Genomic DNA, 14,106 nt, shown 5'->3' on the forward strand with positions numbered 1-14,106 from the left:
TTCTGCCTACTTTTGTATTATGTCGATTCCCTGATTATCTGACCATGGATCTATTCTATTAACTAATTCAAAAGCATAGCTAAGGCAGCCTTTTGTAAAGAAGAGTCCATATTAGAAGGTACAACAATAGCAGATCACTTTCGGGTTACTTTTGAGTGTTTAAATTTTATTCTTTTCTTCTGTGGTCACTGAAGCCATCACAGTAGCTGGCCCTAGATGGCAGGATCACTATTACAAGAGTACCTCTTCATAAATCCTGTTCAATCTGATTCAGTTTGCATAAACTTGGAGCAAACTACAGTTTGCATAAACTTGGAGCAACTGATGGACTGCTGTCTGAAACTTGGAATCAATTGAAATAGGCAGGAGACAACCTTGTACTGCTCTAATAAAGTGGGCATCCAAGTTGGAAAACTACAGGAGATGAAAACTTTTGGAGATGAAAGAGACAATAAAAGGCAGATGCACTGTTTATAAAACAAAGCTGGAAGCATCAGGCAAAGAAGTGGAGTCATTCACACATGGGAGACTAGAAGCACTCTTGTGAAATGAGCCAGGCTCATATTGAAGATATGTGCAATAAGAGAATCACAGCTCCAATAATCCAAATCTAAAGACGACAGAAAGCTGTATACATGCACTATACACAATTGTCCGAATCTCCACACGTTCAATTGAATACACGTTTGTAGCAAAGTAATATTTATTGAAGCAATGAAGAAGCTGGAACACAGGGACTCTTTGGAATGACCAAGAGGGTCAGGACATGGGATAATAAACAGATTCATACAGACAATAACCAATGACATTGGTTCCCGCTTCTACGGGTACGTTGAAACTCGTGCCTAAAGCCTGAGAATCAACTGCTCCTGAAAGTTAAACAATTAATTGCTTCTCATGCTCTAATCAAGCGGCTCCGGCTCCGCACCTGTGACCTTGCAGATAACTACGTTTCAAGCAACACTAGCGTTCATAGAAAGGAATGCATATAACAAGCTGCTGTCTTCATACTATCATCATGCGAAATAGGGTCTAAGCAAAAGAGGGAGTGAACGGGAGGGTTCCATGACACAGATAAGTCATACAGAAAATACATGGAACTAATTGGCAGCTTGCTGACAACAATCAATTTATAGCGCTAATATCAAGACATGTGTAAATGATAAATAGTACAAACCGGGGGTGGGGGGGGGGGTTTCCAAAGGAAATGTTGGTTGACGAAGTTCTCCGGAATATTTTGACAAGCTTCATCCGAACGGACCTTATTGAACAAAAAAGTGTTTTCTAATATTCATTCATCATTGAGTATGATAGCAGGGATAGTGTCACTTCATAAGAAATCTCATTATTTGCCATGTTAATGTGCTATACAGTTGCAATGGACCATTCTAAAGGAAGGACGCAAGATAAGCAGCAGCGGGCAACTCTTATAACTTCTGATTGCAATTTATACTTGTCCTAGGTAATCAGGCTAGTAGGTGACTTTCCCTAAATCCACCCAGTGAACTTTATGACTGAATGGGTCCCGTATTTGGTGGCTCGTATTATTGTCAACTTTTAAAATGTAAAACAAGGTTTGCATCCAATGGCACATTTAAGACCAACAAAGTTTTATTCTGGGCATAAGCTGTCATGTGCACACACACTTAATCAGATAAGTTATTATTGAATTTAAATTTACAATGTAACTTATTGTTTTATAGGATTAGAAGTCTGGTAAAAGTAGAGCTCCTTTTCAGCAGTCCAGAGAAACACATAATTCCTTTTACATTAAAACCCTTATTATCTTTTCTGACAGGTAACTTTTGAATTGTAGATTTTTTAGTCCAAAGAGAGATGATTCTGCCACCATCCTATAGGATCTGAGACTTTCCTAAACAGTATTTTAATAATTAGTGTAGCAGAGTTGCCAGTTCTAATATTCAGAGGTATGATATTCTCAAGATTGTAAAAACCCACTCAGATTTCTTAAATTCATGTACTTCTGAGTTAACTGTGACTTCTGGTAGTCTGAAGCTTTTAAATTGCTTTCCCTTAATATAAAGGTTTACTTTCTTTGAAAAACATCACACACACACCCACTGAAGTAAAGAAACTGAGTTGGAACAGCTGGTGTTGGATTTGATTAGACCAGTTTGCTCTTAGTTTTAGAAAATATCTTTACACACTGCAGAGCTGCTGTAAGTTTCAGTGTGCTTCTTTGGATGTTTAGTATGCATAATATGTTATTAAAAGTAGTCTGTGGTTTGTCTCCCATTTTTTACTGTGCTTGAAATTTATGGGAGACAAAGCTATGTAAAACTGACCAACACAGTGTGTGAGCTTTTGAGTTCTTGGAATTCTTCATCAGGGTGGATCAAAAGCAAAAAGAAATGGGTGGGGAGAGAAAATACTTTCGGCCATGATACAAAGGTTTCTGGCTGAATCTTGGATAGAATGCTTTGACTGACTGCAATGGGTGCTGGATGTGGTTAGTATAAGGTTGCTTCTTCCAGAAAGGCTAGTTTAAAAAAATAAAATACTGATCTGGTTGAAAGCAGGTGATCCATCTGCTACAAGTAAAAAACAAAACAAAAAAAGCACAAGTCCCTTTAAAGGCTAAAAGCACAGAAAAACCACACTAGAGTTTGTGAGATTCTGAAAGGAGTAATGGTGAGCTAATGGAATAAATAGGGCTCAGTTCATTTCCTCTTATACAAGGCCTTCTTTGTATGGCTGTATATTATCATCTGTACAACTAAGGAAGGGGAAAATGCAGCCATTTTTTATTTTAAAGCTTCTTCTTGGTGTAACACTTCCAACTATATCATTATGGAACGCTAAATGACCTTTTATAGTTTTATACCCTACCCCCCCCGATCCTGCAACGGCTTTTACTATCTACAAAGGTCATGCAGAAGCATTGAAGCTTCAGTGCATTCGATAAGGTCCATAGTAATATTTATAAAATGTGCTGATAGTAAGTGTGGGTCTGTGTGAAACTGAAGCCTGCCCCAAGGGATGGCCAGGAGACAAATTTAAACACCCAGTGAAAAGCACTGCAATATGAATGGCAATGAAACTTTTAAACATTGCAGTAAAACATTTGAACCATTAAAATAAAGTTAACATATAAAATTCAATTAAAAACACCTAAACAAACACTAGAAAGAGAGCTAGGGTTGCCAAGTCGTATCTTCTTACCGGCGGGGGAGCCTCGCTGGGCTCCAGGAGCTCTCCGCCGATGCGCACACCGCCAGCACGTCCCGGAAGTGACGTGGGATGTCGATCACGTTTAGGGCGTGGCCCCGATCGATGGAGGGAAAACCATAGAGTTTTCCCTCCGACAATCAGGGCCACACCCCCAACGTGATTGACATGGTTGCGTCACCTCTGGTGACGCAGCCATGCTGCGCTTCGGGGGGCGGAGTTCCCCCCGGGGCCCGATTCCGTGGTGGCGGAAATCGGGCCTCCAAAGCGGGGGTTTACCCGCCCCCACTTGGCAGCCCTAAAGAGAGCCAATAACCATCACATAGCCATGTTAGTAAAGGTTTTTAAATAGTAAATTCAAATTCTTGTGACTTTATGCTACATGCATGTCAGCTGATTCATGCTACTTTTCAATCTGATCTTAAAAGTAATTGAATTTGAAATGGCCAAAAAAAAAAAAACACCTTTAAAACCCTAAATTGTGAATCCTACACCCAATTGATTAGGATTCCCTACAATAATCATGGCAGTATGGACTTCTTCTGATCACCAATTGTACGTTTACCATATCTTCCAGTTTTAAAACACATTACACCGTTCACAATTGATAGCATGGAACGTGGGTAGAACTTCGGGGCTTTGTTAACTTTTTGTAGCTGAGATACACGAAGAAATGCAAAAGATACTAAAACTCAAGTTTGTAATGGTTCCTAAAAATATGTTACTAAATATTCTACCAAGTAATGTTACAGGCATACACAGTGAATTACTTAAGTATATGGTAATTGCAGCAAGAGTAATATATGCAGCAAGGTGGAAAGCAGAAAGATGCCCAGAGGGGAGGGAATGGAAGAATAAATCAAAAGAATATACAACAATGGCAAAATTAGCATCTTATATACACAATAGACCAATTTCAGAATTTCAAGAAAGATAGAAAGCATTTTTAATTATATACCTGAAAACCAGGAATAAATTTAAGTCAAAATAAAAAATGATAAGAGGCAACATGGATGGCACCCCCTTCCTTATTCCATCTTTTCCCTTCAGCCTCCTCCTGGTCCTGCCTGCAAGGTGGCAACCCAGTCCAGAAATGGCTTCAAATTCAATTCATGGATGCCATCTGGGGCGTTAGTAAGACTCTACTGAATGTTTTATATTGTATTTTATTTACTGTTGTGCATTGCTCAGGGCGCTGTGAACACAGGGATTGGGTGATTCACTAATTTAATTAATAAATAAATTAATTAATAAATATGATGATAGTTAGAAAAGGTAGAATAAAGATATTTAAATAGAAGTGAAAAATTAAGAGTATGTATGAGTTCTAAATAAGTATGATTTATTCGATAACTGTACGACATAAATGACTGTAGTTATGATTGTACTTGAAGATCATTGTCTATGTCTTATGTATGATTTCTTGTAGCTGATTGTAGTTTGTTTTATTTTTGTGTTTGTGAGTTGAAATCATTTTTTAAGAAATAGCACAGAAGAGGGTTAGAGAAATTCCTGGAGATTCGGGTGTATGTGCAAGGTTTGGGGAGGAAAGGGACCAGTATGGTATGGTATGGTATAGAGGCCACCCTCCAAAGTTGTCATTTTCTCCAGGGAAACTGATCTCTGCACTCTGGAGATCTGTTGTAGTTAGCCCAAGTTATCACAAAAAAGCCAGTGCATACTCCGATCAGACCGATGGAGAAACAGGTCTTTCCAACGTGGCGGTAAGAAAGGAACTGGTGGGATGTCTGCGCCCACTCCTCTGGGTATGTGCGGCGGGGTTCCTGCGCATGTCCGAGGGACTGGGGCGTGAAAATCCGTTAAAATAGAGCTTGCTACAGCACTGATCGATCCAGCGCATGCACACTGAATCCCATGGCTGTGAAGCACAGAGACCACGTCGAAGATTATATACTTAATCTGCTTCCAGCCGATGCATTTGTTACACTACATCTTTCTAGAGCTCGTTGTATTGCTTTTACAACAAGCTTTACTTTTATTGTATAAAGTTAAATCACAATGTAGCTGCTCTCTTGTATGAAGAGACAGCTGGAAAGACTGACAGCATGAAATTTGGCTGTAGGTTAAGAGCATATGGAATGCAAGTAAAGCAACGTCTATGCTACAAATTCTATTGTGGGGAAAAAGCTGGGAAATGTGTAGTTACTACTTTGTTGTGCTGCAAAACTAGAGAAGCCAGAGAACCTCGAGCATCCTGAATATACCATAAAGGATGGGTAGCATACAGGCCCACACAAAGTGAGATGAGATTGAATAATCTGAAAAGATCCAGAATAAGCTCCCAGATATTGTTCCGTTTTCTTATTAGAGAAGTCCTCATGTGTTTAAACACATCGATTTAAAGCTGTACTCTGATCAGCTTGGGTGAGCACCGGCGATTCTCTTGTGTGAAAAAAACCCATGTTTGCTTTTTCCTGTGAGTTAGTGGAATTTTCAGCCAGCAGTGCTGCTATAGAATTGATCAGTTCAACTTCAAATCGCTAAACTCCTCAAGCCCAAATAAAAACCAAGGATACATTTTTGTACACAGACTTGATTGCCGAGGTATTGTTTGAATTTTGCCATACCACTTATGCTTACAGTTAGAGTTTGCTTTTTTGTATTAACTGTAGCTTCAAAGTAGTTCGGTTTTCTTTATATATAGTTTACAAATATGTTGTACTATGAAAAGCCCAGAGCTTGACACAGGGTCAATGGAAGGAGTATGTGAAGTTGGTCAGCTGTGAAGGCTTGCTGAGCATTGCCCCTCTGGAAAGCCCAAAGCTTGCCTGAGGCACAAGCCAAATATTAAGAGCCAAGCCTTTGTTATGTAGCCTGTGGCCCTGTTTGAGTCACTTCAGAAGGAAGAACACTGGGCCTCCTGCCCGACAGTATCCACTGTTCTGGGCTATTTTAGATGTGCTGGTCCCCTCAAATGAAAAAGTGATTTGAAGTGATAACATAAGAATCCATCACTAGATTACAAATGGCGCCAGGGAAATCCATATATCCATAGACCACTTTATATCCATAGACCATGTGTGTTTGCTGGAGAAGTGAGTGAGGCAGAAAATGATGCAGGGTAGGCAATGGAGATGGGGGACATCTTGACCATAATAGAAGCAACGGAGTTTGTGTAATTTCGCAGGGCTCTTTTTGTAGCAGGAACTCATTTGCATATTAAGTGACACCTCCCCCTAATGTAGCCAATCCTCCAAGAGCTTACAGTGGCCCCCGTAAGAAGAGCTCTGCAAGCTCTTGGAGGATTGGCTACATCAGGGGTGTGTGGCCTAATATGCAAAGGAATTCCTGCTACAAAAAGAGCCCTGTGTATAAAACATTAAGAAGAGACCGTCACCAATTTCCAGCAATACAATGACTATGTAGGTTCTATGCAGGGGCAGACTATAGTGTGCTTTCTAACAGCTGTACTTATACCAGATACTTTTATATGAAACACGAGGGAGTTATAATCAATAACGAATTCTTAGAGCCACTAGAATATAGGACTTTTTTTTTTTAAGTGGCCTGCAAAGTAGACTAGCAACCTAATATACTGCAAATTATTTTAATTCCTTTCTTAGGAGTGCATTATTGATGAGGACTGTGAGAATGGAAAATATTGTGAGTTCTCTGGTTTTGAGTACAAGTGTTATGTCTGCAAAACCCAACACACAGTGAGTATTGGACACTTTCCTGCTCTCTTCACTGCATGTCCAGCCGTTACTAACATGTTATGCCGGTTATTTTATGGGTGGACTGTTGAGTTACATTTTCATCTGAAGGCACGAAACATTTGTACTTATTTTATTGTCCAAGCAGTAGACCATTTAGACAGTAGACCCTACATTTAGGAGGAGAAGGCATCAGTCCTAAGTGATCGAAGTAAAAAGACCAGGAAGAAGCTATTGCTGAAATGTCTGCTGAACACTCAACTGGAATTGGAAACATCTGGCTGGGATTATGTATACATGAGCCTTAAATGTCCTAGTAAGGATTTTTTGTGTGTAAAAACATCAGAAGAGTTTAACTTCTCTGCAGGCTTGATTAACTGGGTCCAAGTCCAACATAGTGTAATAGTAAATGGTGTTTCTTCATATCCCTTTAAGCTAGAATGGAGAGCTAGTCAAGGGTGCTTTTCTTTACTAGCTAAATTGGTTGATAAAACATTAGACGACATGACATTATAATCAGGGGTCATTTCGTAGAAAAAGAGCTAGGGGGACTCATTAGCATAACTCATTAGCATATGCCACACCCCCTGACATCACCGGAAGTGTGTCCTCCCCACAGCCGGCGGCGACCTCCAGTGGGCACCAGCAGGGAGCTCCAGGCCCTGCCCTCCCGCACCTCACCCGGGGGGATGGCGTCCCCCCGCATCCCCCCCAAATGACCCCTGATTATAATCATCAGCATAAACTACTATTAAATGTGGATACTCTCTGTGTTTACCATGCAGAATAGTTAATTCCTTATTTTTGATGCCGTTCCTGACCACTTTGGGAAAGTTGGCTGGTTTATAATTAGTGGGAACAAGAGAGAGGATCCTATAAAACTGCAAACGGTCTGCTTGCACAGATTATTTGTGTTGCTCCCCCCCCTTCTGACTGCAGCCACACTTGCCTCTGAAAAGCTACTTCTGAGGATCAAGGGGTCTTCAAGCCCTAAAAGGTAGCTTTTTGTAACTTGAAGGGGCAAAAATCCCTTCCATGAAGTTATGCTATTAATAGTTTTGTAGGATTTAACCCACTGGCTTTTAGATCAGGACGAGGTTTCCCTGCCCAGTCATCTGATGAATAACAGTATTGGTCCTTATTGATAAATAGCATTATTGATCCTCACTGTAAATTAGTCAACTGTGCATAGTGCCACCATCAAAATCACTGGTTTCTGTGGCTTAGTATATTTCAATCCATGCTCCCAAGCAGCATTACAGAATCAGAATTTTCAATAAGGAATGTCACCTCACATGAAGCTGCCTTAAACTGAGCCGCCCATTGGTTTGTCAAGGTCCATTCTGATAGGCAACTTACTCTCCAGAGTCTCAGGGAGAAGTCTTTCACATCCCTTGCTACCTGATCCTTTTAACTGGAGATGCCAAGGACTGAACCTGGCACTTCCTGCAAGCAAACCAGATGCTCTGCTACAGAGCCACAACCCCTCCCAATGAACTAATGGTGGAATTTTAACTCTTACCTACTTGGCTTCGGTGATGAACTTCTGTTACTTTTGTGCGCCACCTGAGCAACAGGATCTCAGTACAATGCATATTCCAGAAGCTTGGTCTTGATGGGCTAGTTGCCTTTGAATTTCCAGAGTTATACCCTCCTAAGCCCAAATCTACATAGAACCATAAATACATTCCAGTCCCCACGTATAGGGGTTGTGTAGTTGTCAAAGAAGATAGTTGTGAGAAAGCAGAATCTACCAAAAAAGAAGCCTGATATACATCACTTCTTTGCCCAGTGTCAATCAACTTGTGAAATTCACTACTACAGGCTTTTCTCATGAGGCCAGCCGTAGTTGTATAACTGGTTTTATATGGGCTCAAACCTGATTTGGAATACTTAAGAGCAGGGGTGGCCAAACTTGCTTAACATAAGAGCCACATAGCATAAACGTCAGATGTTTGAGAGCTGCAAGACATGAATAAATATTACACACGTTTTTATTGGAAAATTTGCTCGGTATTAACATTAAATGAGACTGCCAAAAATAAAAACAAAAGGGGTAAAACAGATATTGATGATGATATTTATTTGTCTAGGAGAGAGAGAGAGAGAGAGGTGGAAAGCAAGAATGAAATAGATGGAGAGACAAAGAAAGCAAATAGATGGAGGAGGGAGGGGCAAGGAAGGGAGAAAGCAAAAGAAATGCGGGAAGAAAGTAAATAGATGGGGGAGGGAGAGGAGGGAGGAAGGAAGAGAGAGGAAGAAACAAAATGCAAATAGATGAGGGAAGATGGAAGAAGGAAGAGAAAAAGAAAGGTGGAAAGAATGAAAGAGGTGGAAAGAAAGAAAGAAAGAAAGAAAGAAAGAAAGAAAGAAAGAAAGAAAGAAAGAAAGAAAAACAAAGAAAGCAAATATCAGGAAGGGAGGAAGAGACCCTGGCCAAAAGGGGATGTAGTGGGGGTAGTGCTAGAAGCAGTGTGTCCCTTTTGGTCTGCAACCAAAGCACCCACCAAGAGATCTCATGTCTCCAGTGAATGAGCTGGCTGGCATACTTAGTGAGGCTGTCCTTGATGCGTAGGTCACTCATAGTTGGCAATATATAGACCTGCTTGGTGAGAAGTTCCAGGTAGGACTCAATACTTCCCTGCAGCCTCTGCACCAGCACACACACTGCTGGAAGAATGCACTTCCTGTCGCTGAAGCAATCAGATCACAAGAACGATGAGACCCAAGCTTGCCATGGCACACATGAGTGCCTTTTTGAACTCCTTAAATGGCTTAAGGACCTCCAGTTTGGGAGAGAGCCAGCCACTCCTTGTTGCTGAATGGTCTCTCTCCCTGCACAATGTCAACTCCAAGGCCACCTTGTCCAGACCACTCTTCTTCTCCACCACCAGATGCTCAATTATGGCACAGGTCGAATCACTTATCTGTCCTGATAATCAAGTGGGAGTTGTATCCATGCATGCTTTCTTCTTTCTTCACTCCCATCTTCCCTAGCATTGCTCTCGAGATGATGAGTGCTGTGGAAACCAGCTCTGTGTCTGGGGTGAATGCTTGAAAGCTGTCTCAAGAGGAGCAAATGGAACAATTTGTGAAAACCAGCGTGACTGTAATTCCGGAACGTGCTGTGCATTTACAAAAGGTCAGTCACTTTACCATTTCCATGTGCATTCTGCTATCTTTTCTGTTCTTTCCCATGGATGAAAGACCAAACAAGGAACTACGTCAATGTGTGGGTTTTGTATTTCTGCTTTGTTCTATCGTGTACAGTAATCTGGAACTCAGAAAAAATATGTTTTTACTAGAGGAACACTACAGTGTAAGACACACATCTTCCCATATGCCAAAGACTGAGCAAGTGAGCATTATGCTGTCAGGACAGAACATTTCTTCTCCTGTTGATTTGTAAGTTATTGCCGGCCAATGAACAGCAGTTTTTCAGCCAGAAATTACCATTTTGTGACTCTGTACTTGGAAAGTTGTCAGTATGGATGTGCTTGAGTTGGTGAAAGCTTTATTGTACAAAGCAGTCTCTACAGTAAAGCACATGGCATCACTACTGGGCAGTTTGCTTTATTGTACAAAGCAGTCTCTACAATAAAGCACATGGCATCACTACTGGGCAGTTCTGGTCTTCAGAACTTTAAGATCCATACTAAATCTGGTTATAATATGTGCCCGGAGAGCCTTGCGCTCTGTAGATCAACACCTTCTGGTAGTCCCCAGCCCAAAAGATGTCCACCTAGCCTTGACCAGGGCATTTTCTGCCCTGGCCTGGTGGAACATGAGATCAGAAGAGAAAAGAAGGGATTGGATTTATACCCCACCCTTCACTACCCAAGGGAGTCTCAGAGCGGCTTACAAACTCCTTTCCCTTCCCCTCTCCACAACAGACACCATCTGAGGTAGGTGGGACTAAGAGAGCTCCGATAGAAACTGCTCTTTTTCAAGAAAAGCTCTGTCAGAACTTGCAGCAGGTGCCAAAGGAGGAGTGGGGAATCAGACCCGGTTCTCCCAAACTGGTGTATTGGGATCTATGAAAATTCTGCAGGGCCTGTAAAACAGAGCTGTCCTGCCAGGTCTTCAGCTGAGGTGGTGGACATCCAACTATCTTGGCCTCTTCTGCTCATACTGCCCTGTTTAATGGCCCTATGATGCTAAAGAGATCTGCACAGCATCTTCTGGCAAATTGGATATTTTATTGACAATCTAGCCAGCACCCATGCAGGAGGAGCTCTGGACTACCATGAACCGGCCTGCTATCTTATTCTGAATTTGTTTTAAACTGGATTCAAATTGTGTATTATGGCCCCGGTCACATGGCAAAGTTGCTGCGGGAGAGGCACGGATGGTGGGCGGATTATCCGGGCACGATCACACCCCAACATCTGGGAAGCGGAGTGCATCCGTGGCTTACCGTCGACAATGCGAGTTAAAAAACTAGTATCTCCAAGGTACAAGTAAACGTTTGCCACGGGCTGCCTCCAGACCCCCGTGGTGTGATCATGCCGGCACGCGGCATTCCCCTCCGGTCCCTCGTTTACCCGCCAGCGCCGAAGGAAGGACCGGTGGTGTGCCGCCGGCGAGTCTGATCGCATAATCGCAGATCAAACTGCGCCGGGGCAATTAGCCACGCCTCCCCCCCGTGATATCCGGCCCATGTGACCGGGGCCTTAAATACTGTTTTTACTGTGAAATGACCTGTTGTGACCTGTCCTGAGCTCGCTTGCGGAGGAGGGCGGGGTATAAATCAAATAAATAACAAATAGCGTTGCCATGAGAAATTTGTCACCTTGGTGTAGACTAACTTCTGAAGAGATATCCTCAGGGGTGCACCTGAAGAACTGCTGTAGGCAAACTTCCACTTGAGTTTCATACCCCTCGCCAGCCATGATCTCATAGGGCATTAGGTATGAGAAGCATAATTGAAGCCTCCAAATTTCTGCATACAGACCTTCTGTTTCCTGTGTGTACCCCATTACCTGGAGAAGGAGAATCTTGCCACGACCCTTCAAATAGACTCCTCAACTTAATTACATGGGAGCTGGAACCAGATGGAGCCCTGGATCGCTGCCCCTGTGCACATGGATTGACTTGTAAGATGCAGAGGTAAGACTTTAAAAGAGTAAGTAGCCAGCCAGATCGATGACCAAATATTGTGTATATGGCAATTTGTCACTCGAACTTTCTAGGACAGCCCAGACAGAGCTGAACATTACAGGTAGTTCTGTTATTATTTTTTTACTGATTTCTTGGTTGAGCCATTTCCAGGTTTTTGTTTCATTGTGATGTCTGTGGATTCATTCCTGAAATCTATTCCACAATAAATCTGGTAGGCTTTAAAGTGCTAAGAGACTTGTTTGATACATTATCCTAATATAACTTATCTAGTTTCCTTCCCTGTCAGCTCAGTAACTGGGTTAGAACTGGCTTCTAGCGGTGAACGAGGAGTCATTCTCTGAAACTTTGAGGTGCTTATCAATACTATTGGTGTGCAGGGCTGTAGCTTCCAAACGTTTCAGAAGAACTGGTTTTTATACCCTGCTTTTCTCTGCCCTAAGGAGTCTCAAAGAGGCTTAGAATCACCTTCGCTTCCACTCCCCACAAGAGAGGGACCTTGGGAGGTAGGTGGGGCTGAGAGAGTTCCAAGAGAACTATGACTAGCCCAAGGTCACCCAGCAGGCCTCATGTGGAGGAGTGGGGAATGAAACCTGGGTCTCCAGATTAGAATCTGCTGCTGTCTTAAACACTATACCATGTGGGCTCTTTCAACCACAATCATGCTGTGAAATGAATTGGGTTAACTGTGACATTGATTCAATTGAACATGAACTGGGGGCATAGTTTGTATGGGCCTCTCTTTTCATGCAAGTAAGTGATAGATTACAGAAATCAGGGGAAAGATTCAGGAATGCACTCTTGGATACAGTGTTTAAGTACGTGTTAGGATTTTAATACACACAAACTGGATGCCCTGGAGGCTTGTGGTCCATACTTATTTGTTCAAAAACTCTTACTCAATTGATTTATAAGAAAAGTATGATTGTACTGACCATAAAAATGTATTACTTTTTCAACAGCTACAGCAGCGATTCTCTCTGTGAGCTATCCTTTAATAAAAACCAGAAAAAGGGCATGGAGGAACCTTTGCTAGATGAAATATCATTACTGGATTTTATAACACAAGATATTCCTGAGGACTATGAAGAGACACTGATTAACCAAATGCAGGAAGGCTTGGAGAAAGAAGTGTCTGTTCCCAAAGAATTGGACATAGCCAGTGATAGGATTTTTGCAGACAAAATGTAATTAATTGGTCACAAGTGCTTTTAGAAAAGTGTGTTTTTAATAGCAAACTAAACTATTTCTGCTGGATAGAAGTGCAATAATTAAAATATAATTGGTTATTTTCCTCTGCACTGTACAAAGTGTGAAACCACATTCTTCATTGAAACAAACATGGGCAGGAGCTTCATTTAAGGACGGCTCTTTTAAGTTTTAGGCAAGATATGCTTTATATTTAGTATAGGATGAGATTAAGTATTTAACATCAGTGGTTAGTTTGAGTCCATCTTTTCTGTATATATCGTTCATTTCAAAGGAATTTCTCATAGGATGAATCTGGTTCTCGATTTGAAGACTGAGCATTGGTTCTTGCATATTTTTTTAAGGGGGAAAATAATCAGTGTGTTGTAAATTTCAATTTTATTCATTTAAAAATGTTGCCTAATGGGCCTTAAGCTCTTAGGTAAACTGCATTCAGGTATTATGGTTCAATCTGTGCCTTGTGAACTCACATCTCAATGAGTACTAAACCTAGATTCAAGTTCTGGTTTACCAACGCCCAAGGAACTCTGTTGAATATTTGTGTTCTGCAGGTTGATTAAACGTGACATCTACCATTTTAAGGCTTACAATAGTTCATGCTCTATTTTACTTGGTTTAAAAAAAATAAAAGTTCTTCTGGCTTTGTCCACCAGAGAAGAAATACTGTGATATTTAATTAGGACTAAAAGCACTTCTGGCTTCTAGCACAAGGTCACGGGGTACAATAGGACTAATACTGAGTGAAGAACAACAGTGTAAGTATCTGTGAATAGCTGTATTGTCTTCCTACTACTACTCCGCCAAAGGATCTAGTGCTGCAGAGCCATGGCTGTAACTAAGGACTTACACTTTGAAGAGCTGGTTTTTATACCCCGCTTCTCTCTACCTAGGAGCTGCGGTGGCTCAAGTGGTTAAG

At 41.5% G+C, this 14,106-nt stretch overlaps 1 protein-coding gene across 1 annotated transcript in view; it reads left to right on the forward strand.

Annotated features, from left to right (window-relative positions):
- DKK3 (dickkopf WNT signaling pathway inhibitor 3) overlaps positions 1–13,842 on the forward strand; it is a 53,133-nt gene extending 39,291 nt beyond the window's left edge. Inside the window, exons 5-8 of the mRNA XM_015421628.1 lie at positions 6,774–6,866; positions 9,861–10,005; positions 11,816–11,972; positions 12,944–13,842. Of these exons, the coding sequence (XP_015277114.1) occupies positions 6,774–6,866; positions 9,861–10,005; positions 11,816–11,972; positions 12,944–13,172 (624 nt within the window). The 3' untranslated portion in view covers positions 13,173–13,842. The remainder of the gene's footprint in view (positions 1–6,773; positions 6,867–9,860; positions 10,006–11,815; positions 11,973–12,943) is intronic.
- Positions 13,843–14,106: the final 264 nt, after the last annotated feature.

The sequence above is a fragment of the Gekko japonicus genome, unplaced genomic scaffold (genome assembly GCF_001447785.1).
Source record: "Gekko japonicus isolate JY-2015 unplaced genomic scaffold, Gekko_japonicus_V1.1 scaffold1834, whole genome shotgun sequence".
In the NCBI taxonomy this organism is placed as follows: Eukaryota; Metazoa; Chordata; class Lepidosauria; order Squamata; family Gekkonidae; genus Gekko; species Gekko japonicus.